Source organism: Poeciliopsis prolifica, unplaced genomic scaffold, assembly GCF_027474105.1.
Source record: "Poeciliopsis prolifica strain line A6 unplaced genomic scaffold, Auburn_PproV2 SCAFFOLD013, whole genome shotgun sequence".
In the NCBI taxonomy this organism is placed as follows: domain Eukaryota; kingdom Metazoa; phylum Chordata; class Actinopteri; order Cyprinodontiformes; family Poeciliidae; genus Poeciliopsis; species Poeciliopsis prolifica.
Genome location: NW_026562388.1, coordinates 6,714,040 through 6,740,781, shown reverse-complemented (window position 1 = coordinate 6,740,781; position 26,742 = coordinate 6,714,040). Strand labels below are relative to the sequence as shown.

General features: G+C 37.0%; 1 protein-coding gene across 1 annotated transcript in view; it reads right to left on the bottom strand.

Moving 5' to 3' along the window:
• Window positions 1-26,742, bottom strand: part of babam2 (BRISC and BRCA1 A complex member 2) — a 76,131-nt gene that overhangs the window by 42,479 nt on the left and 6,910 nt on the right. Inside the window, exons 4-6 of the mRNA XM_055038853.1 lie at window positions 26,614-26,708; window positions 10,216-10,410; window positions 7,784-7,858 (exon numbers count right to left, since the gene is read on the bottom strand). Coding sequence (XP_054894828.1) covers window positions 7,784-7,858; window positions 10,216-10,410; window positions 26,614-26,708 — 365 coding nt within the window. The remainder of the gene's footprint in view (window positions 1-7,783; window positions 7,859-10,215; window positions 10,411-26,613; window positions 26,709-26,742) is intronic.

The window sequence follows — 26,742 nt, the reverse complement described above, 5'->3', positions numbered from 1 at the left end:
GGGAGTAACCTGCAATTATTTTATAGCTCTTAAGATTCCTGAGCTCTTAGTCAGTGTTTACCGTGCAGGGGCAAGGCAAGGCCACAAATTACAACCGCTGCTTTGGCACCAAATGCTCATAAGTCACGCACATGCATGGGCCTTCTTACAAAGTGGCACACAGGCTGAAATTTTTAAAAAAAGCTAACAGGTAATGAAGTCAGGTCAACCTTTCTGTAATCTTCATTCCTAATATTTGTCTCAGATGATGTTCAAAATCTCTAGTCAATTTAAACTGCATCAGCCACACCGTCCGACACAGCGATTCTTCAGCGGAGCTCTGCTTTGTCACATTCACCTGCTTGCAAAGTGACAGTTATAAGTGAGTGGGTGTTCATGGATCTGCATGTGTCTGTAAAGCGTCCTCAGGGTTGTTTTTCCAGGTCTGTGGAGAGAATTGTGAAAGACCCGTCATGTGATGAAGTGGGCTATCTTCAGCCACGACTTCTCCAAAAGCTCAACTGCCACATGGAGAGGGACAGCAAACCGCAACAACGACAGCCTCATGGGAGGTTGAGAAAGGAGTAGCAATTATGTGGCAACCGCAGAGGTAAAGTGACCACGGCTGCTGCAGGCTGATGAGCCTTCTGGCTTATCTCTTAGGAAGCTGAAGTAGCCACCTAGCCCACACGGAGAGAAAATTGGATATAAGATCATGAGAGAATTTGGACAAATACAAAAATAAATACCAATGGCGTTCAGGCATCCCCGTGTGAGGACATAGTGATGTTGGCTTCCACATAAGTGACTTTGTGTCATTTTGGAGCTCACGTAAACCAGGTTCCTGAAGGGGAGGTGTAGAGTTGTTCCTTACAGAAATACTCAGCTCCTCAGACTGAAAAGTCGTGGTACTATGGCATCACAAATCCAGCTCCAAAGGCTTTAACGAGCTTACTTCTGCAGTTTTTAATGCTTAGTCAAGAAGACTTTACGTTAAGGTGATAGCGAAAACCGAATTAGCAGTCCACATATCAAATTTTCTGTTAAATCTTCTGTTAAGTCAACATGTTGGGGAGTATATACACATAAGGTTGCAGCATAAAGTCAAAACTTAGATCTAAGAATGTAATTAAACACAACGTCCTGTAAGAATAATTAACTTTCAGTTTTGGAAACAAATGGGGTTTGGTTATCTGTATGCTTTGTGACGAACCTAACTTGAAACATAAAATCTTGGAAAATTTACAATAAAGGATTCTGTATGGTACAGTTCATGTGGAAGACTTTATCAAGCGTGCATAAAATAAATCTATTTTTATTGCAATTATCATCAGGACAGTCTCATTAGATTTTGAGGTGCGCGTTGTTGAAAAGTCAGTCTTTCCTACATGGACTTTTAATGTCTGGGCCCCTATTGTACATTTTAATAACAACCAACTTCCAGCTTTTCCCTTCTGAGTAAGATTAAATCAAATTACATTTTATAAAAGCAACATAAACACATAAAAGTTAACTTTTTAAAATAAAAATAAAAAACATACTGTCCCTATGAATCCAGTATGTAATGTTTTGAAACAATAATTTTGTTCTGTATTTTCCCAGCAAAGCCTGGAAAGTCAGTAGGAAAAAATGATGCATAAAGTTCTCTGCAAGAGCCCTGACTCATGTTTGGTTTAACATTTCCCTTCCTTGCAGTCAGACACAGATAATCCTGGAAAGCCAGAGTTTTCCCTCAAATCAATCAAACTGCCATCAGATCTTGTTTGTCACAAATAAGTAGCATCTTCTGGTCAGTTGTTCAGTTAGTTTATCCATTTTGTTGTTAATAATTTTGAAATTGAGATAAAATCAATCCATCTAAAAACAAACTTTCCTGCTTACTTACTTACTTCAAGGTTACTGAACATAGTTCCATTGAGTCTTTTTATTTAGTGTTCGTTGTATGCTGTTTAAACTTCCCAATCAAAAAGTCTTTACGTGTCCTCTATATGGACGCATCAGAGTTGTATATGTGAAAACTGTTTGAATGGGGGAGTATATACACATAAGGTTGCAGCATTTCCAACAGAAATGCTTCAACATCTGTCTCAAATTCTGTTTAAAGTCACTCGTCCACCACAATGTTTGCTAATGTCGACTGATCAGCTTCATTCTTGCGGCTTGTGTGATGTCATGGACCCACGGAGCAGATTTAACTGTTGTTATTTCTCGGTGAGCTTTGGAAAAAGTCAACATGTTGTGAAATCCTGTGCAGCAAATCCACACTTCATTACAAAACTGTGTTCATTCTGTGAATGTGCATTTAGATAGTAAGAAAAAAAAACATTTATAGTATCTTAAAAATGCCTTGATCAATGGTTCTGGCTTTAATCCTTAATTTCATTGGCAGCAATAAAGTGGATGTTTTTTTATCGCAATAAAAAAGTAAAGTTAAGAAAAGCTGTGATGGAGCACCATTAGTCTGTCTTCATCTTGAGTGTGGCTCTGGGTTCAGGGGAGGTCCCAAACAGTGCCAGAGGTGGGATTAAACAAAACAGTGTGAGACGATTCCTGAAGCAAAATGAAATGCTACTTTCCTAGCCTCACTTCACCTCATAAAAAAAGCTTACCTTAAAAAGCATTCCCCATAAAAAAATTTTAAAAAAGTAATATATATATATAAATAAAAAATCAGGAACTTTTTTCTCAGTGCTATAAATGGTGTGAAAAGGTCAAAATGGTAAATGGACTAATTAGTACAATTTTAAAAGTTCAGGGGTGTAACTTCTGCTGAAGACTGATTTGAATCTTGATTACATGGCTTATATATATATATATATATATATTTTAAAAATAGAGAGTTAATGAAAAGACAGTTCAGCGATGGTGGCGCAGCCGATAAAAGAAAAGAATGAGAGCCCATGGCTCTGCTTCACCCCGACCCCCCCCCGCCACTCCCTTTGGTTCCCGCCTGCGGATCTCCGAAGGTTAAAGCGAGCACGTGCGGCGGGAGGAAGGGGCAACAAGGGTGTGCAACCGAAAATAATTAGAGTACAAATAATTAGATACAAGAGCTCTTAGTGAAGCATGCATAGCTTGTACAGACAAAAACAACCATGCAGGGATGCCAAGGGCTTGGTGCTAACATCCCGCGGGTCAGTTTTTACCAGAGGGACAAATGGGGGAAAGTAATGCTTAGCAGGAGGGACAGAGGAAGGGTCCAAACTGAGCAGAAGCAAATTAAGTAGTGGGAGATACTTGGTTAATGAAAACAATTCACTGCATAAAAACGAGAAGATAAAAAAAACAAAAACATTTTTGTGTAAAACATGAACTAAAGTCTAAAAATCTAATATAGGAGGCAGCCATATCTACAGGAGGTCTGCAACATTTTTTTTTTAAATTAAGTTTTAAGCAAATCAACATGACTGTAACAAATCAATTCTACCATATTATGAATTTCAGAACAATCCTTGTTGGGAGAAGAAAGTAAAAGAAATAAAGAAATTTCACTAAATCACTGCATCTTTTACATTTGGCAATTACAGGTATTCTTATTTCTATTTAGCCTAAGTACAAAAATTTCACAATCTCTTTATGGAAAATTAATATATATAACTATATACTGTATGTGTGTGTGTGTTTATATATGCATAATCCTACGAAAAAATGGGAGAATAGACCATTCTAAAAAAAAAAAAAAAAATACAGGACTGAGTATGAAGCAGTATTAACAAGTGGCATGGACTGTTTTGCAAAGAATGGGCAGCAATTTCAGTCACTGGATGTGCAGAGCTGGTAGAGACATGCCCTAAAAGACTTTCAGCTGTAATTACAGCTAAAGGTGGTTCCACAAAGTATTGCATCAGGGGGGCTGAATACTTTTTTTTTGCACACCACAATTTAATTTTTTTTATTTGTGAAATTCATTTTTAATCATGTATAATTTTTCATTCTACTTCACACTTTATGTTGGTCTTTCACGTAAAACTCCAATGAACTACATTTATATTTGCGGAGGTAATGTGACAAAATATGGAAAAGGTTGAGGGGTATGAATACTTTTGCCAGTCACTGTGGTTTAGATTTGAATGCCACAAAGTGACTGTGAACCATACAAGCACTGAACAGATGAGCCAAAGCTGCTGAAACACCGAGTTACATTAAATCAAGGTTAAGAACTTGATCGCGTATCACTTCCTTTGATTCATAAGTGAACATAAATTAATTCTCATTTGGATTTTAACTTTTTATAATTCCAGTTTATTTTGCTTTTGCAATGTGATGTGTCTTTTTTTTCTATTTGTTATAGTTTCATCATGTAAAGCATTTTACACTGCTTTGTTGCTACACAAATAAACTTGTACTAAAACAACAACGACAAAGTTTAATGTAGCACAAATTTTTCCTTGTTAATACAGTATCTCTCCAGTAATTTGTTTAGCCTCTGATATGTAGGGTAAAAACACACGGGGTCAGATCCACAGGTAAAAGTTTCTGCAGCCAGCACAACCTAAAACCAGTCATCATGCATTCATATCCCAATGCAAACATAAATAACAGCAAGTGCCCGAACAACCAACGACAGGGGCTCGAGGACCCAAGCGCATCAATCTTTCTCTGCCGCACACATAAACACACAAAATCTGCAGTCACTTCATAGCTGGTGACACGGGTCACTGCTTGTGGGGAAACAAAGCTCAAGTGAAGCGAGAGCGGAGAGCTCAGTCACGAATGTGGCGTCGGACTACGCTCATGAGAGTGGACAAGAGACAAGCTGCAACTGCTCTTGTACTTTACTGAGTACAAAACCAAGGATAGATATAGTGGTGAACAGATATTATGGTGATGGGGGCAATCAAGGAGGGGGTAATTAATTAATTTATTTATTGTTATCATTTCATTAAATTATTTTTTTTGTTTTTATTTGTTCTTTCTTTTATTCAATTTTTTTTCTCATATTTTTTCCATTTCATTTTATTAGATTCTTCATAGTTATTTAAATTTACTAATAAATTGTTTAACTTAGATCTTTTTATGTTTATGTATCTGTGGTTAGAGATTTAGTTTTTGTTTGCCTTTTGATGGGCACAGGTGATAGTTTTAGTTGTACAGGCATTACTACAAAAAAAAAAAAAAAACTGAGTTCTGAGAGGGGAAATGTCAAAGCTAATTAAAAAGGTGCAAGCTAATGTGATTCCAAAGGGATGACAAGCAAAAGATCTAGGTATATTCAAAACCCAGAGACACTAAAATAGTGCTCAAGAGAACTGCATGGATTTTAAGAAGAAACTGCTAACATCCATCTGTGTGCATCTCACTTTCCTTCATGTCTGCTCTCAGCGTCCTTCCCTCTCTTCGACTCCGACCCACTCCCTCCCCCCAACACCCTCGACCACCTTTGAAAATAACTAAATAAATAAACTAGCTCTCCTCCCTCCACCCCGAGGCCGGATGGTCCGTGCAGGAAGGTAAACATGTCCACTGTCGTGAGCTCAGACCATGTGGATGCTTCGCTTCAGGAAACGGTCGTCCTCCACGGCTCTATGCCCACCAGCAACATCTCGCCGTTCGCTAGCGGAGCACGGTAGCTTGTGTCTAAACAAATTTCTGCTTCACTGCCAAACTGGCGTACCTCAAGCAAGGACATCCATGGATTTGTTAGAAGGTTGATTAAATCAGGGTCAACAGACCAACCTCCATCTACAGCACCTGTTTTATAGTTAATATTCTTACTCCAAAGATACTAGGTTACTTACAAAGTAAAAATCTTACATTTAAATGGTTATGAATTATTATTTAAGGGCAAAAATATATGAGCATATGAACAATCTGTTTGGAGCTGCAGTGTTTGCATAGACATTAGGCAGTTCACATACTATTTTATCACTTTTGATAATTCAATTTGAGCAACAGATCATTAAATGATCTGCGGGATACACCAGTGTCTAATGACACTTTGGGGCATAGATGAGTAACAACAATTGGTTTAATTGTCAAACGTATTCATGTATTCAACTGAAGAAGCCGAGTTTTTAATTGGCCAACACAGAGATTATTTTGCAGGAAAAACTAAGCTGGATTCAGCTGGTCTTTCTGGTAATTATTAAATCCATGGAGGCAGATAAGAACATTGGATAAGATCAGTTTCACATGTAAATATCAGCCAATCGCCGACCACCCAAAATGAAAGAAATCAGCACCGCTCAGTTGGTGCCCAAGTATTTCTTATCATTAACATTGATTTTTAAAAAATTAATAAATACATACATTTTTTTTATTTTCCATCACAATCAAAAACATGTATGTTTTAGATTTCAGACATGTTTTTGCAGCCACTTGACATCTTTTCAGTTTCTGTGCATATGGAAAAAAAAAAAGTTAACCATTAGAATCTTGCATATTTCATCATTGACCTCATATAAGGTTTTAAGTTGAATGGCTAAGCACATGCATATATTTTATACAAATGATGTGCACGATGTATAATCCACTGAGTATTAAACTTGTAGTTCCACTGCTTCTTGTGTGGGATTATATAGAGTTTTTTCATCTGCTCTGTCAGAAGCGATTGCAGGAATAAATTAATTACACTTCAGCTGCCCGGCAACACCACAGAGTTGCATGCAGAGCAGAAATGTGCAACACACGGAAACAATTGACTCAAGAATACACACACACTGACAGAAGCAATCGCATGACAACTGTCAAAATGAAAATTCAGGTCATCGGTTTTGGGATGCGGTCCAGTACTGCCTATATGCAGCACGGGCCCATTTCCTTGGAACGCGTAGGTGGACAAGGTGTAGGCTGATGATGTTCATTACTTTTCTTTCTTCAACTCTTCAAGCACTCCCTTACTGATACTATGTATACCCCAAGCTGCCAAATACGGCACAGTACTGAGAGCTAATATGAAAAAGATATGATAAGGGTGACAGGAACATTAATATATGTACAAGATTTGGTTTAGCAATCAAAAAATCTAAATATTTCTGAGTTACTTGACAATATTGTTTCATGGCTTTTAGGGCTACCACCCACTGGCTAAAGGTCAGCGAGTGTGTGTGTCCTTTCTGCAAGTGACAGCCAGCATGCCACCAAAAACTCTTCCCTCGGGGCTCGGCTTAAACCTTTTTCTTGGCTAAAATCTCATAGGGACAAAAATAAATGAAATCAAATTCCAAGAATGAGGGGAAATGTGGCTGTGAAATGTGACTGACTTGATGAGTCCATTCACAGCCTGCTTAAAGAGAGAGACGAGTCTCGGGGCCTCAGGTCTGACAAGATAAAGCTGATGATGGTTGCCGTTTCCCGTATGTTTACCATCACGGGCACAGGCCAGGCTGGAAGAGGCCGGAGAGTGGAAGCCTCCGGCCTCTAAAGATCATCAGCGAGGGAAGAGAAAGAAGGAGAAGAGACAGACATGGAAATATTTATAGATATATCCAGTGCGTGTCTGTGTGTGTGCGTGTACTGTATTCAAGCTAGGCTGCCTGCAGACACCATGCGGCTCAAAGCAGATTCACAGTGACAGTTGCTGATTAGTCAACTTACAGCCTCTCAACACTGAGGCCTGCACACACACACGCATACACGCACACATAGTTGCACTGCAGTTCATTTGAATAAATCCCTCTGTTATCGACACAAACATTCAAAACACACTTACACATGTAAACAAATGCGGACATGTAATAACCAAGAACAGCTCAAGTAATGACTGATCATAGAGTCTGCAGCCGCATGTGTACAGCGTACAGGAAGTGTGTGATTCAACGGATGCTCATGGTTGATGTGGTTTCCAGGTTGGTGTGGTAACTACCTTGAGAAGATAAACTGGGATGTTGCTGAAGTCCACAGGTAGTTTAAGGAGGAATCGGGCTGAAAACTCTCCTGTCTGGGAACACACAAAACAGAAGTGGAGAGAATTAGAAAAATAAAAAAAACAACACCAAATAAATTCAAAATGAAATTAAAGCTTTATATAAACAAATTGTATTTAAATTTCTCATAAAATGTCCCGCTGCTCCCAGAGTGTTGCTAAACATTTTCCAAATCAAAATTCCATACTAAACCGTACCACAATAAAAACACGACAATGGTTTTAATGTTTATGAATCAGGATTTACAGGAAGACCAAAGTTTTAAAATAGTAGGAGCCTGCTTTAACCGTGGTATCCATCTTGGACCAAACGTCAGCAAATAGTTTAGTCCAAGATGGAATAACATGTCTGGATTTATACAAGCTATAAGATTTATAAATGGAGAGTACTGTTTTTAACAGAACTTAAAATTTGTGCAAATTCTTGAACTGTTTTAGTTCCCGATATAAAAAAAACTAAACATGATAGAACATTAACAAATTTAAATTTATTATGGTCCGATAATAAATTTTATCAGACCATCTATTTAAATTTAATCCTAATAGATTAACTTTAATCTATTACGTTTGCTTTTCTCAGAATTGTTTTTTGTTTTGTTTTTAAAAAAATTATACATAATGACACGTGGCCGACATCACATAACTGAGATTTAAAGCAGGAAACAAGAAGTTTTATGACACAATTGTTCCTCTATTTAAAACTTTAAATAGATTACCTTAAAATAGATGGTGTTATATATTTTATGTTGTAGCACAATCAGGTATTCATGTTACCTTCAGTTGTTATAAAAATTCTATACATATCAGACATAACTTAAAAGAAATTCGACTTTGCAATTTGACACATTGAAATTGGCTGCCAGGGAAGATGAGTGTATTTCTCAAACGTCCATGAAAGAATCAAATCTCCAGGTACGTTTGTGATGAAGGAATAATATAGTAACATGATATAAAGCTCAAAGAAGTGGATTTTATATAATGACCCTCTCTTAAAAATTTCTCTTAAGATTATGTAGATTTCTTTCTCCATAAACGGGCCAAGTTATGCCCTCTCTAACCCAACTGTAGTCTGTGCATGTCATGCGGACACAAGAATCTGCCTGATCTCAATGCATTTATTTTTTGCAACCGGTGTTTTTGTTTAGTCCTCAAGTGTTGCAACCAGCACTTCTTTCCATTTGATTTGCCATTTCCAATAACAGATCAACATTACGATGGTGACACGACAACACGCATCAAGGTCCAAGACCACTGTCAACAGACACTGTGATGGCCAAGCTCACAGTGTCTCTCAGACAGCAGACTCTCAGACGTCTGTCCATCCCACTCTGTAAGGGCCACTGCTACTTAACAAGCAGCATAGAAGGAATTTAAGTCTTCAACACCGTTAGAGGGAAAAAGGTTTTTCCTAATGTGAAAAGGTATAGAATATGTCTACCTAACAATGACAAATCAACCTCAGAAAAGAATGAAGCACAAACTCAAACTTAAGAGATACATAGAGTTTGCTAATGCAGGAAAAAATATTTCTACCGAAACACTGCATTAGTCTGGTGTTTCGAAATGAAGATTTTAGCAAAAACATTTGTCAGATTAACTGCAAAATAGTTCTTACTTATTTTTTTTGACACAGAAATTAATTGTAGGTTTTTTAAAAGATGACACGTATTGCTTATTTGATTTTTTTAAGTAAGTAAATGTCAAAGCAGCATATTTTCATTGCTTTATTTGATTTCATATTTATTAAAATACAAGAAAATAACTGCAGCACACATATTTGACAAAGAAAGAAAAAAAAAAAAGAAAAGTTAAAGAAATTCAGGAAGTACAAATGAATATTAATCTGCTTGTTTTCTTTAACTAAAACTAAATGTGACCAATTCTTTCCAGTCTTCTTGGCTCGAAATTTCTGTCCCTATAAAGTAAGATTATGCTGAAAAACATTGATAATCACCATCTAATATCTTGAAACATATATTCTATGAAGCTTTTCCAACATAGAGCTTCACCAGTTGGGTTCTGTGGCTTTTTTTTTTACACAGAATTATATACATATATTTTTTTACAAATTTATACATAACAATACATGTGGCCGACATCAGAAAACAGCAATTTAAAGCAGGAAAGAAGTCTTATGACACAATTGTTCCTGTTGATTGTTTTTAAATCAGCTATTTCTTTTAGATTGCAATCCTGCAATATTACATAACAAGAGTCATATGACGATTGCAACATTTTATTGTCACATTACATTAGTTTAATTCTTTCTTAATGTCTTTAATGTCTTTCTTTTACTTTCAGCATCTTCTTTTTTTATAACAGTCCTGCTTGTTATGAATTCTTTCTTTTTATTTTCTTACAAAAGTTCTTACCCAGCTGTTTTTCCGTCCAGCATAAATCTCCAGGTTCCGTCCGAAGCTGGGATCTTCCAGCAGGCTGTCGTACTCAAACAGGAGTCGGGAGCTCTCCCGCAGACGCTGGCACTGGTACTGATGGTACTGCTGGATGAGCTCCTTCACCAGCTGAAGCAAACTCTCTGGGTTTCCAGCATCCCAGTGGACCAAGTGCTGGAGAAGACATCAAAGATGGGATAAACAAACAAAAAATGTAATTAAAATTGTATTATAGGGTAGAGTAAATGAGCAAAGAGCACCGTCTGGGCCTTTTCATGATCGATTAGAGACATTTTTTAAAATTGCATATAGTGAAACCTCAGCTGTGTGCACCTAAAGTTAATTTTTATACTGAACTACTTGCTTCAGATATTTTAACTCGTGGACAAGCAACTTTAGTGTGTTATAACTACAAGAAGCAGAAAATAGTCCTGTTGTAGCATCCCGGGAAAATATGGTAACTAAAAACAAATGTGTCCCAGAAGGAGGAAGAAAATTCTTATTCCTATTAAAAGAGCATAAAGGAAGCAGGCTGTGCTGAAGGATGTCCTGATTTAGGTTGATATGGAAAAGTACTGAACCATCTGTCTCCAGCTGTAAACTGTAGTGGTATTTATACAATGGATAATTGACTGTAAAATAAAAGGCTTACAAAGAAGTTTACCTAGTTTTAATTTCTTTTCCTAAAGATGAACAATCTATCACCAATGAGAGGATAAAAAAGTTTATTATGTGTGAACAATAATACTGTGCCAAAAAGTATTGAATGACTTTGCTCTTGTAATGTTATACTCAAAGTGCCTGCAATATGCAGGAATTGCTTAAAAATCTGGAGTAAAAAGACAGTGTTTATTTTTACATGTATATAACACAGTTTGAGTCCTAACTCCATTTTAAACAAATAGCTCAACTAGGGAGGAACCTTTCAAAAATAAAAGTAGTAAAATTAATTAAAAAGATTATGATTAACATCAATAAAGTCATGTTGTCCTGGGCACATTGTCCTGACATTTGCTTATTTGCATCCTTCAGCCAAAGCTACAATTAGCAGTCAAGTTTCAACGGATTGAAAAGATCTCATTGTTTGAATGTATCAGTCAGAAGAAATAGGATATAAGATAAACAGACAAGGCCACAAAGTATATCAAGATACAAAAGAATCAGAACATAATCTCCAATGGTAAGCACTAGATGTGATCTACCACCTTCATAAAGAAGTTTTCCAAGTTTTCCAAAGCTTCCTCTTTCAAAGAAAGAATCCAGACCTGTCTAAATTCTCCCAAAGCTTTGTGGATCTGATCTGAATAAACCAAACTTGAACCTCTGGTTAAAGATTGTTCCAGGATGTGTACACTTATTGATTAAATGTACAGGTTAAATGCTCCATTAAACTTAAGAAAACTCTTTATTGCAGACAACTAACATTTTATCAGAGGTATTCCTGATTCACTCTGTCACCAAATGATAGAAAGGAGAAACTGAATTACATTTCTTGGAAATGTAGGTGAGATCTAAAAATGAAAGTGAGTCGTCCCTCAATTCATTCTGAAAGTAGAGTGTTTTCTAACTAAACAAGTCTTGTAAACCTGATGACATAAGCATCTTGGCAAGGTAAAGGCGTAACTTGGCTGCACACAAGCATAAAAAATGAAAACCGGTCTAAGCAAAAACCAGGACATTTGAATACACATCCGTTAAGTGGGAGGATTAATTGGGGTGGGAATTAACCATTAATACCAGCTACATTTAGATGACAAAAGCAGGATGTTTCTGACTTGCAATAGCTTGTCTCCACAACTGTCTGTCTGCAGGCCTGTATCAGCCCAAAGGAGAAAGCTCCTATTGTTTCAGGAGGGATTGGTGGCAGTGGCAAGGGCAGGCCAAAGAGAGCCGGTGACCTCATCATCCTGATCCACCAGTGGTTACCAGCAATGCCTAGATTCCCGAAACGAAGGGGGAGAGACACAAACAAAGATGGGCATTGTCCAAAAGAAGCAGTCAGAGCCCCCGGGCAGGAGCGAGCTGAGACCGAGGAAGTGCTGTGTCAGGATTGTGACAGAGAATATCAGCAAAACTCCTCTGAGGAGGACAAGACCGAAGAGGGAGGGATCCGAGGTGGGAGAGGGAGCAGAAACAACAGTGCAGAGTTCAGGCAAGTAGGCCAAGGCCAGACGGAAAGTGGGCCGAGTCTCTGCACGTTTGCTGTCTCTGACGGGTAAATTATGAAACTGTAGTTGAAAAGGAGTGGAAAATAATGTTTCAAGCTATAGCTGTGATGCACAGGGCTGATATATTCCCAACAGGACAAGTGCTGTTGAGAAAAAAGAAGAGGAGCATGATTTGTGGGTGTGAGGACAGCACAGCAGTATAAACACTTCATGGGTAATTACAGCTAAAGTCTCCACACGGTTAGTGGTTAAAGTGAGCTGCTCCAGTGGCCAATGACAGAGAGCCTGGGCTTGTGTTGTGCTGCTCCCACATCAAGCAGATTGTTTTCCAGGAATAAATGGAAGGCCACTAAAAATATGTTTCAAGCAAACTGAAACAGCAATTTATTTACAGAGTAAAGATGAATATAATGAAAAGTCCTCTCATAGCAACAACAAATGATGGAAGATCATTAATGTTTAGTTTACTTGTAAATGCATGCCTGTATGTTTTGTCTATTCATTTTCTTTGAAAGGAAAATTCCAAGGGAAAAAAGTAGAGGTTATGTTGACTCCATGCATTTAAGTGATTTGTGCAAAAGATCAGGAGTCCCTAAGGCCAGTTCTTGAGAGCTGGCCTTGGGGTAACATTTAGATGCATCCCTCCTCCAACACACCTGGATATAACAGCTGAGCCATCATCCAGCTCAGGAGAGGCTTGGTAAGAAGCAGTTCATTTGATTCAGGAGTGTTGGAGCAGGGATGCATTGAAAAGTTGCAGGAAGGCAGCTGTCTAGTACTGGACTTGGGTACACCTGTAATGCAAAGGTATAGTTAACCAGATTAGGGGTTAATCCCACATGTAACCCAGCAATGCAACAAGTACTACTTTATCAAGTACTTGAGAGGAAATGAACAAGGGACTCCGAAAGGGCACACCAATAGTCTGTTGAAATTGGTTTCACCTGGGAAGACATTTATGATTTGGCAAATGATCCAAGAGGGCATCACAAACTATGGATGTGCCTTGAGGTCACCAAGATAATACGAGTTTGCAGTAAAGAGACATGTAGATCCTAGTTTTCTGTGTTGTTTCATTTTGTAGCAAACTAAAGTAACTGAGTGTTACCAATATATTAAGGAGTGGCTATGGCTTTAAAAGCTACTTACAGCTTTTACTCACATGACTATTGTTGTTTGAGACATTAAAAAAGAACACTGAAAACTAGCTTACTTTCCCTATGGTTGATGTATTTACGAGCTAAAAATAGTGGATGTTCTTTTTTTGAATACTGTAATAAATACAAATAAAACCCAATTTTTTAGTATTAGACTTTGCAATCACCCATTGGAGTTGACTGAAGGTAAAATGGCTCTTTTACCTTGATGCTACATGCAACAGTTGACAGTGGCTGAATTAAAATGTTGGGACCAGAAAGATGTACATAACTCCAGAAGCCATCTGTGCAAATTCAGTCATAACAAATTGTATTGCATAAATCCAACCAATTAATGAAACCTTTTCTTCAGTGTAGCTTTGGAGGGAATCAAAATGACAAAACCCTACAGCTGTGACACAAAAAGTGCACCGGAAAGGCCAAGAACAGGAGAACGTAACAGTTGCTTCTTTCATGCTGCTCTGAATGTTTGGATTTTCTGTTAACAAGGTAGAGCCTGAATGCTGAAGAAAACATTGGTCAAACATAAGAGGCAAAGAAAATAAGGAGCAGTGAGGAAATAGAAGCAGCACTCATGCAGTGGGAGCGTGGCTCTTTGCAGACATGTGAGTCTGTACAGACTCTTCACTGAATTGATTTTGCACGCTCTGCTGAAGGCTGCGTATGCCAAAACAAATCTATGTGTTATTTTATCTTTTTTTTCCCTACATGAATAAAATAAGCCCTGCGGAAAATGTACAGATTTGATACATGAATATACACAAAAAGATGCTATAGTCACAATCTGAGCAGTTTAAAAGCTGAGATTTAACGTTTGATGAAAGGAAGTGAAAAGGAAAATCCATCTACATGGCCTTCGTATCTGTCAGTTTGGAAGAAACCGCTTTCTGAGGGCTTTAACCACAGGGGGTAAGTATCACAGGCCCCAACAATAGTCCCCAGTTCAATCTGGACCTTGTAATCCAATTATTTTGTCACAACGCACTAGCTAAACCTGTGTCAGATGTTTTAAGCATTACCTTGGCTGATGATAAAACACGTCACTTGAAAAAATAAACCACTGATACCTTCTATTTCTTTGAAAAAAAGAGTGCACATCTTTAAGAGCAATTTCTAATCGTATTACCAGAAGATATTAGGATTTGATTCATTATCAATGTTAAAAACTGCATATTATAAATATAGTGGATTAGAATTAGCAGGATTTTGCATCTTGGGTATTCATAGAGCAGTGAGGCGAAGTTGTTGATAAACAACAGTCGCAAAGCCAACATCGACATAAATATTACAAAACATCGTTCCTTTTGAAAAAGAAAATGTTCTTGTTGCCTATTGATTTATTCAGTTAAATTACATTCCTCCAGATTAGACAGACTTAATGTTTTGGATCTTACGCTAATAAACAAAAATACAAATGAACCATTTATGATGCATTTCAAGCACTCAATGTTTTTTTTTTTTTTTTTATTTCACCCTGTGATTTTGATAAATAAATTGCATGGTTGGCATCTTGGTCAAAATTATTTGTAAAAAGTGGAAATGAACATTAAATGTTTAAAACACCAGCCAGGATTTTTGGGAAAACAATAGTTGGTGCAAAATTACCAGACTAGACATAAAACAGTTTTGTTTAAAACTGTATAAATAAATGTACACTCTCTCAATGATATGGTCAAAATTGTAAGAACATAAAAAGCAGTTCTAGAATTTGTAAATATGAAATAAACTATTATTTTATATGTTATCTGTATCGTTTGAATACAATTTTAGAATTTCAAGTTGTGCTGCTTTCCCTTCTAAAGAAGATAAGTTGTTTTTTTTTTTTTCTTACTACAGTCACAGTAAAATTATGCATGCTTTCCCAGGCCTTAGACTAGACGGTGCAATTGATATTTTGGTAATTTTTCTTAGCATCAGAGTGAATTTACTACATAATTTACTACAGCATTCAGTGGCAGCTGTCTTTATTAACATATGTTATGGTTATGGCTATTTATTTTTTAGTTATTTAGTTTTTGGGTGAATAAATACTAACATGGATAACATTTGCTTTCGCCCAAAGGGAAATAAACTTTTTTTTTTTTTTTTCCCAAATCAGTGCCATCTTTTCAGTGATTACTTATGGGAAACATATGCTGATTGAATAATTCAGTAAGAGCAGCATCTTCCTTTAAGAACAAAATGTACTCCTAATTTGGGCACTGAAAAGACCTAAGTTGACAGAATTATGTCTTCCTCTGCCATGCGTCTGTATCATCTTTGATCCAATATTTATCTTAGGCCAATGAGAGAGAGAGACTGGCATCTGAAATTGCCAGAAAATTATATAGGCCAAAAGAAGATATTTGTTTTTAACGTCTTTAATGTGATTTTTATAGATGCTGGCAACCTGATCCAATAAACCGCTGTAGACTTGAAAGTGCAAGGCATTAAAAACTCCCAAGTATTAAATTAATCTCTGTTAGTCTCTAATTCAAGTGTGGGCTCACACCCTGTTTTGCCCCCAGAGAGTGCCAAGTGTAAGATCACGCTAAATTGCTCTTGTCATGTGTTTAAGACACTTGGCATTCTCAGCCCAGCATTTTTCACTGCGATCTGAGCGGCTTGTGTCCAACGCAGCAGAACTTGGTGACAGAAATAGCACTTTTCTGACTACTTTTACTCAGGTTCTGACACCTCCTCAGCCTGAGATCAATCCACTGTGAAGGGCTGACAGGAGGGTCCCATCTTTTTCCTGGCACTTGCATCCCTTATTTTCCCTGTCCATCAGCTGGTGTTTCAGAATTACAAGACCCCCTTTCCATCAGCCTTCTCTCGTGGCTAACAATACCCTGCCCATTAAGAGCATTCCCAGACCTGTCAGGGAGCCTTTCCAATAATAAACTCCAATAAAAGCTGGAACGCATTATTCCCTGAAGCAGGAAGGAAGCAGGAGCAACAGTTGGTACACTATGCCCACTATGACAATAATCTAGCTTTATGGGCCATCTGAGGCCCTTTGTTAGAACGGTAACAGGGGACGAGCCGGAGTTGTAGATAGGAAGCACTCACCAATGTTTGGCATTTAGAATCGCCAGGGGTAACGTGAAGCCGGGACAGTTTCCTTTTTCAATATGGAAGAGCGATTAAAATGCCTTACTCTCCTTGTTCATTGTGGGAGTTATTCTGAAAGCTTGATTACCTTGTCTCAATGTGCAAAAACACTTCTACAAGTCTTTACCAAGGTCTGCCGATTAGGTCTTAAATACTTGCAGGTTTTCCCGGTTAAATTTCGGTAGCACAAGGTAGTGACCAATCACCAAAAAATAATGGGCTTGAAATATGAGAAATGATATCACTTCATCTTCATTCATTTCATATAGATGTTGTACAATAAGGTGACAATCGTTTGCCCGACTCCAGCGAAGAATTCCCAAGGTGAAATTTGTACAAGTGAAATTGGAGTTTGTACACCTAAAAGTGGACATGTGGTCTTGCTGCATAGCAAAAGGAAGTTGAAAAATCAATTAAACTTTTATTGATGTCCCATGTGTTGGGTTCACCATGAGTGGTGGAAAAGAATTAGCCTTTCCCATTAATAATAGAAAATCAAATTTCACTTTTGACTAGAAATGTCATTATTGAGCTGCCACTTAGAGACAGGTTGAAGTCTTTTTCATAACTTCAGTGCACTATGGGAAGCTCTTGGAACAGTATTGTCTCGACTGTTTGCCAGAGACCTGAATAAGATTAGTATAAAGCAGAGCTCTGCTTTATGGCAAGCCGACACAAGTACCATAGAGCTGTGCACCAAATCAGCAGGGTTAATTCCACAACTTTATAAAACTGAACTCTCATCATTAATCCACAAGTAGACATGACATACTGCAGTGCACTGAAACCCAACAGATCAGTGGAGAGAAGGATTGCAAGGAACTAAGTCTGAATTGATTGTCTGCTGCTGCACGCCCCGGGATAATGGTTGTTGTACTTTAGTGGAACCATATTTTTTGACAGAAGTCCCACACTACAGATGCTTTTTTGTTGTGTTTTTTTTACTTTTACCAAACGAAGACAGTGCATCAGGTTCACAATTTTTCCAAGGTTATTGTTACTGTTTGTACAGAAATGTTTGTAAAAGTCTAAACAAGACCTGAAGAATGATGGATGCTAAGTAAATACCTTTTCAGTTAGGAATGCTAACGCATTAGGAGCAATAGTACACCAGTGCAAATGACAACCATGAAAGTTGCCATTGGGTTTAAGTACACAAATATTATAAAGAGCTGTCACTGATTCAACATCTGTGCATAACAAGTTGAACGTTTTAAATACTCAAACCAGTCAAACCTACAATAAAATAACCCACACCTAAACCTAATATATAGCATGATGTCTACTAAGTTGTAAGTGCTCTTCTAATATTGTTTAAAACACAGTTTTTGATTTGTGAAACCATGGAGTATTTGTTAACAGTGGAATTAACCAGTTTAGCCTTAATCTTTAGCATTTTTCAGGGTTGAGCTGATCTGAGGTATAGCAATACAAAAAAACAAACAAAAAAAAAAAACACCCACACACATCCACATATAAAAGAAAAAACTCTGGAATTAGTTTTTTATTTGGTTTTTCACAAACATAAAAACACTTTTGAAACCAAAGTAAAAAAATTATCCAGTTCAAGGTTTTCTTCAGAACAAGCTGAGACCAAGTCTGAAATAAAAGTATCTTAAACTTTCTATCCTAATACGATACAGTTGAGGCGTAAAAATATAAAATGTGAAAAGACAAAATAAAAAAAACAACCTCACCAAGTGTTAAAAAATCTTGACGGATCAGTCAACTACCAAAATAATAATACCTTTCTGTGTCTAGCCAAAATAGAAATTAATTTTGAAACTCATCTGACATCTGCACAATCTGCGATACATTTTTCAGTCTCTGTCATCAGGTGATGATGTTCTAATTGCCTAAATAACTACTCCGATACTAAGCCTGGATCCTGCATGGAATCTACATGACATCCAATCACTCTTGAATTAGGAACAAACAACAAAATAGCTACACAAGGAAGGTGGGGCAACAAAGAGATGGTGGTGTTTCATGTTTGTCTTCATATTCTTAATCAAAAAAAGAAAAAATTAATGGAGATGAAAAATAAAAATTTGACAAAAGTTTGTGTATACATAATGTTTTCAATCTCCAGACTGTTTCTCATCTTTCTAGTTTAGAATTGCAGGATGGATAAGTGGAAACACGTTTGTAGTCATGTAGTGAGGCCATCAGGGTTAATCTCGAGTATCAGGCGCAAGCTTATGCAGCCTGAGAAGCATGCAAAACACTGGGAAACTCCCAAAACGTTAACTGCCTGCATGCATCGCTGGGCAAGTCTAGACCAGAGCAATGATATGCTGCACACAAAGAAAAGGGACAGAGGAGCAGACAAATGGTAGGATCGGGTGAGTAGAATCTAAAAAAAAAATGGTGCAGTTAGAAATAAAAGCTCTTATGTGCTGCACACTTAACTCTTTACTTATTATAGAAGTAAAAATATTTTGGTGAGAATTGCAGTTCATTTGGTTTAATTTAGTTTCATTAACACAAATGACAGAAAACTAGAGGAATGCAATCCTTTAAAGATTGACAAGTAAAAATCTTTACATAGCTATGCCTTTAGACATTTTGCTCCACAGGTGGTCGGATGTTTGATATTTCTGTGTTTGACCAGAGTCCTACACATGCTTCCTACACATTTTCTATATTGAAATTCCATACCATGCCATTTTCAGTTGATTGACACAAATGTTTATAATCAGCTTCGAGAAAGTAAAATTTATTCCTATGCCAGAAGCATTTTGCACACTTATCCTGATATAAAAAAACAGGGTTCCAACCCATTTTTCATGTTACACTTTGTAGTTTGAAATATTTAGTTTTAATTGACTTTTTAAAGTACGTCACCGATCCACCTGGAGGCATAACACAGGCGTAGGACATATTCACCACTGGACTTTCCTCAGATCACAAAAGGTATCAGTGTGTTTAAACTTATATTTACACTGAGCAGGAATACTCAGTGTAAACATTCCTCCACCCTGTTTTGTATGCAGGAGTCCCGTTTTTACACAAATAGCTGTCAGAAAACAACAACTCAATTAATTTACATGTACGATGTAAAACCACGGAAGGCCTGGGATAGCCTTTTATGGCTACATATGCGTCCTACGTTTTTATTGCATCACCTCTAACTCATCAAACACGTGGGTGTGTTTGGGAAGCTTGCAGCAAATTAAGTAAGGGACTGGGTGGTGAGAAGTCATGATTGCATACCAGTGTTTCACAATCACAAACTGGTTTTTGTTGTTAATTAAGAGAAAATGAAGAGAAGCTCCATAATTACCATACCAAGACATGCTGTAGCAAGTGTCCAAAACGCAAAACTTCAACAACAAACAGTTTTCCAGTCAGATTTGATCAAATGAGTTGCACTTTATACAAATTCTTGTACAGAATATTGCATCAGTGCTGTCATCACTTACTGACAATGGACTGCATGATGCAACATTATCTGCGTAGTAGATTAAAAGTAGTATTGCTCTCCACCTTTCCTCCCTGCCTTGACTGTTTGTTACTTCCTTCTTCTCCCTCTAGTCATTTTTCCCTGTAACCCGTGGGCAGAGCTGTTCTGGTTCTTTCCTGTCATCGCTTTGGTTAACATATGTTGTTAAACCAACTCCTCTTCGTTGTGAGAGAAAGTTGGCTTAGGCTACTGGCTGATATCGGGTGTGATGTGACAGACAACCAGAAGGGGATAAACTGTTCTTAGGAAATATCTGATGAGAAAAAAAAAAAAAAAGTTGAAGCAGGTCAAAAAAAATTTCTGTTATAACACTGAGTCATTGCATTTTTATCCAAGTTTCTCACCAAAACCACATCTACTGAAGATGTAAAAAGCACAGATGCTCACCAGCTTTTTAAGTGCAGCCTCACACATATAAATGGGAACATTACATCAGGATAATCATTTAGTTTAAAGGCAAAATCCACAGCACAAACCCTTAGTCATTAAAGTGTGTGCATCAATCACAGTAACAGTTTTAGAGTATGTCCCCAACATTTTCCCCTAACCTGTTAAAAGTCTGTAGCAAGCTTCAGGGACAAGCAATGTGATGCCCCAACAATCATTTCTTTCCTTACACAGTTTAAGATTAACAGCTGCTTTTCATTAGGCTACAAGTTACCCACAGAGCTCTTTAAGCTTATAAACTCGCCTTTCTCTAATGACTCAATCAAAATTAATTTATTGCAGTTTTATTGTATACTAAGTAGTACGGGTGCAGCTAATGCCGTTTTCTGGCTGATGACTGATCTTTAAAAAGTCTGACCCACCGACTATTATTTTGGCCAATACTGATTTGTTTGTGGTAAATAGTGACAAATGTGTTAAGAAGGGTGCCCATTGTTAATGGTACACATGCAGACATTACCTGGTAGGCAGGTATGTCAGTTTCACTCTCTCACAGTAGAGTAAAATGGGACAGTATTTACTTCTGTGACTGTAAATGCAAATAGTGAAAAGGATCAGTTTCCCCTGCAAGTATCAGTCGATCATCAATCATCCAACATAAGAAAATCGGGCCCAGTGATTGGTGCCATCCCTACTAAATAGCATACCACAAAATAATGCAGGATATCTTTCTGAAATGTAAAACAGATTAAGCCTGACATTAATGACTCTTGACTTATTTTAAGGTCTTTTTCACTTAAATCCAAACAATTAATTTTATTGGATTTTTTGTAAACTTTTATAATAATACTACTAGATGTAAAATATATACACATATTTAGTATATCATTTGATAAAACGCTTGCACTACTCCAGCAAACATATATAAAAGGATTGTAAGTTTTATCGATTTTGAATCTTTTTTGTCATGTGATTTATTGATTACTTTCAGGGTAGATACACTTTTTTATTGCTTTTTTATGGAAATAATAATAATAATAAAAAAAGAACTTGCAGTAACTTTGCGGATTTGGGCTTCAGATTAAAAATACACCAAGGGTATTTAATAAATCAGTTTAATCCTGACATATGGGAGCCATACAGCCTTAAGCAGGATGCTAACATAAAGAATAATGCTGGTAAGGTGGCATATGACTTTCACCAGGGACAAAATCTTATCAAAGCCATGCAGCATGTGAGGCCTGACAAAAGTGACCATCTATATACAAAAGAAACTCAGAGGTGGGCAGCAATGGTGGCCAATTACCCATAGTCCAATCTGCTGCTTCCAGTCAGCCTCTGCAGTGCAACAACTGACAGTCAACCTCTATAAATGTCTTATTCCTTTGCTCATGGAACCGTTCTGCAGTAAACGGTTTATTTGTGGGACATGTGGCCTCTCATCATGCAGCTGGTGTATTTAGGTCTCTTTTATTCCCCAATGCATTAAAGTTTGAGCCTTAAAAGGACTATTTTGACCCCTAATTGGTTTTGTGTTGCTTTTTTTTTGCTGTCTAAGTAGTTTAAGTTAGAACAATGTCATTGTTGAAGACCAGAAAAGCAAATATATTCATTGATCTTATGGCAGATTTAATGGTATCTGATATTGTTCTGCTTTATTAAAATGTTTTCATTATTTAATCATCATCATCAGAAAGCTGCACTACAAAGTTTTAAACATCCAAATTGAAAATGTTGGAAGACATTTTTATTGGATAAATTAAAACCATTTATATTAATGATCTTAAGAGGAACAGTGTGTAATAATTACTGGCAACTAAGCTGGACATAACAGCTGTCTGAAATGTTATTCAGCTATTATCAAGTAAGAAGCTTGCCCATATGAATTGACTAAATATCCCACTAAAGAAAAACAAGTAACATTGATCAGAGCATATTCCGAACCTTATATTCAGATTCAAATTATTGGTACTTCTGTTGAAGTCAAATTTAAAACTGGTTTCTCGCAGAAGATGAGACATTTCTCAAAAGATAAAAATAAATAAATACATTTTAAAAAAAGACTATGTAAAGGGAATATTTATTGGGAATGAAAAAACTAAATGATTTTAAATAAATGACTCACATAATCTTTAAAGCAATCAAATCCTTCTTATAATTGCTGCCCAGCTTTTTGCATGTGTCCACTGGTATTCTGATGGATTTATTTTTGGTAATAAGCTCCAGGGCTTCCTTGCCCTCAGCTAAATATTTAGCTCCACCCACAGATTCCCTATCAGATTTAAGTCAAGACTGGCTGGGTGCTCAGACATGTTAATATCACTTCCAGTCAGAACAAAAATATGCTGTTAACAAATTAAAATATTACTATAAATGCAAATCTGCCCCACCTTGATAAATGTTGATAAAGCATCTGCACTAAATCAAATAATGTGCTCAGTGTAAAAAAAAAAAAAAGTAATAATAGAGGAAGAAATTACTACAAGCCCCACTGTTATAATGACCAGAACGATGGTCAGCTAGCACTAAGCAAAAAAAAAAAAAAAAAAAAAAAAAAAAAATTACAAATCTTATAAGCACTGACTATATTCCACCATCTTTTTGAAATAAAATAAATAAATAAATTTCAAAGAGCTTATTACCCTTTCAGAGTGTCATGTGTTATGTGTCATGTGTCAAAGTTATGGCTCTCATGAAGCAACAACTAATTTCTCTGTCCAAACAGAATTTCTCTGTCCAAACAGAAACATGGATAACAAACCTAGTCGAGTCCTGGTGACAGCAGGGAAAAACACAGGCCTAAACAGAGGAGCTAATGATACCCTTGGCTGGCTGTAAACAAGAGCAATGTTCTCGCTGAGACATCAAGAATTCCAGCAGCCAGTGACAGAGGACCTAAAATTAGCCTAATGTTTACCCCCGTTGGATGACAAAGGCCACAAACACACTCCCTGTGAGTCCTTCTTCATGTAGACTACTCTTCAGTCGATAGAAGACTGTATCTTTAAGTGTCGATGCTTTAATTTTGATAAAAACCAAAAAGATCTGGAGTTTATCTGGTTTTAAAGTGAGTCAGGTCTGCTGGTTAAAAAAATTCCCAGTAGATAAGGAATTGCTTGGAATCCACAAGTTTTCATGCTGAAAAGGGGATGTCCTTACTGAAAATCTGCAGGAAAAAAAGAGGGGGAGGAGTGCGGGAGGATGATTTCAGGCAGAAAAATCCAGGAGAAGAAAGATTATAAAAGTGTGAAGTGCGAAACACAGCGAGAGTATAAGTGAGAAAATAAACAAGTGATGGGCTGCCAAGCACTGGCTCAGCAGAGGTACTTCCCCTTATGTGCACAGCTGGATTTATGAGACGGTGAGCAATTCTGCCCTAGTCTTCTCCCAGACTCTGACACAAGCAGGGGAATTTAGCTTCACCGAGTTTGTCTGCTGCAAAAATAGCTCTGGACAGCATGGCAGCACCCTCCAAAGAAAACACAAGTCAAATTTCCTCTGAATAAATACATAATTGTCTTCCTGCTAATATACTGGGTCTATAAAAGGTGAAAAGTATTAACAGCTAAAGCTACATACTGTCTACTGCCTCCTACAGAAACAACAGTGAAGACTCACTTCAGCTGAACCTTTTGCAATCAATGATTGTACCAAAAATAAGCTGTAGAAGATCCCAACACTCTTCTAGTGAAAGTTACTGAGTGAACAAGACTCAAAGTTGACCATGTTTAGTATAATGGACGTACTTAAAAATACAAAAACAAGAAAAGGGTTTTTCTACAGAAGCATGCTAGAAGTTCATTGGGCCACAGAAGTTAGATGTCAGTAGATAACTGGAAGTTGGACACATAACAACGTACTGCATTGGGAATTTAGCCAGTCTCAGTTAAATTATAGATATGCTAACTCTGCCAGGAATACAGAGGGATTGTTTGAAGTGTCACTCACTATGCTAATCATCTTAAATGCAGAGATAAGATGCAAAAAACAGAAATAATCACAACTCATTTTGTGTATTTCAAAGCTTTATTAAAAAAAACTTTGCAACAAAGGTTGGGTTTTATGATGTAACCTGTTCTCCCAAACCAACATCTTTTTCCATTTCTAGAAAAGTTTCTTAAAATCACATGGTGCTTACATGTTTTCCAAGCATAACACCAGAACAAAACAAACATTTCTTAAGATATATATTGAGAGGCCATGTGCAGCCAATACTCAGTGTGCAGATGCTTCTATAAAACAGAAGCAATTTTATTCTCAATTCCAGCACTTCCTGAAGGCTCATAATTTCTCCGGTTACAAAGTAAAGCAGCATTCACAAAACCACTTGAGTTTGGCAAGATGTTCAAATTTAAAAGCCATGCAAAATATATACTGTATTTGGTCAACTGATGGCTGCCATTGCTGGCCACATATAGTGTAATATAGATTTCAGTAAGCAAGATGCTAAAGAGAGACAGTCATGGGATTGAGGAAAATCAAGTATTACTCATAGGATTTAACAGCAATATCACAATCCCATGTTTTTCCTACCATCAAGTCCTAATCCAAGCTTAATCTTTACTTCACCAAGACGACCGCAACTTCTGCAAAAACATGATGATACATGCTCCCATTGTTGGCACTGTGAACCATACAGCCATTCCCTGTTTTATGATCATAGCCAGGTAAAAAACAAACCACAAAAAACAACTAATTTTTGTCACTATGGAAATCTCTCTAAAATTGTTGAGACCTGTTTTTGAGTATTACAATCCTATGTGCAATGTTGTGGCATCTGATAGGCCTGTAAAATCACATTCCTTTTATTACAATCATTCAGATTCAAATTATATGGCTGATCTGAAGCAGCACAAGTTAAAATGCAGCAGCTTTTATAATTAAATGCAGGCATGTTTTCCAGTCTATGCTTGGCAGATAAAACCAGAGTGTTGCTTGGAGATGTAATAGACACAGTAAGAGTTATTTGGTAGATTCAAGCTGAACATATTAACCCTATAAACATGACTTGGATACAGCAGAATCAAACATCACAGTGGGAAACTATACCGATACTTCAATGGGATTTTATGCAAACAATAAACCCACACAAATAATTTATAGACAAAATTCCAAGTGGTAAAGTTAAAAGTTTCTTTTCAACCATGAATTAACAATTTAGTATGCTTCCCAGATGTATAAAACTAGTGATACTGGCAGTAAAAATATCTTTTGGGGTTTTAGGAAATCTTTCTCAAACACACACCGCTTAACAGATTGCTTCAGCTAACATGTTGGTACCACTAAAAGCAGCCCCAGTACTACCAGTGGTATGTGAACTATAATTTGTGAACCATGGATGTAAACCTTTCCATTGCCACTCTGAATCTGCACCACAGTATCAAGTCTGTTGCAGCTTCTAACAAGCACTTTGAAGATTATCCTGTACTTAGCTCCATCTATCAATTAACTGTTCAAGCTCTGATTAAAAGAAATTCATTCCTGCAGCATGACCACTGCCATCAAGTGTCTCAATTGATATGGAGTGTTCAGGATGATGTGATGCATTAGTTTTCCTCCAAACTTATCGTTTTGCAAGCAGCTCACCTGTACCAGGACTAAATACAGAGGTGTGCTACATATATAATTATATGGTCTTAAAAGCCAACTGGTTAATAAAGATCGACTCAGACAGTCTCTCTGTTAATTCCTGCATGTGCTTAAATTGCTTCAAGTGACATTTTCTGATAAAAAAAAAAAAAACAAAACAAAAAAACAGATTCTTTGAGAAAAATTTCAGAAAAGAGATATGAAAAATAAAGATGACACAAATACCAAGAATATCAAGTACGTTTCCTGGAAGGCATCCATTAACATCAGCATGAGAAGTGATTAAGACATAAATTTGTGTTGAACTTGTATTAGTAATCTGTGCTCTCTTTCTAGCAACAAAGATTACAATGAATCACAGCTTTGCAGAAACAAACTTAAAGGAAGACCTGAAATCAAAACAAAGTTTATTGCGCTAAAAAAGAAAAAAAGTTTGTAGATGCTGAAGGAAGCAAAAGCCAAACTGAGGAGTCAAAGGTGGACATTTTGTCAGAAAATATTTGAAGATTGTACTCACAGGTAACTCAGAGGGTTCGGGTAGAAACTCTGCATCTTCACCAAAAATGAAATCTGGAGGTAACTCAGGATACTGAGCGTTGAAAATGATATCCCCTGTAACAACAGAAAAAAATAATGAACAATAACT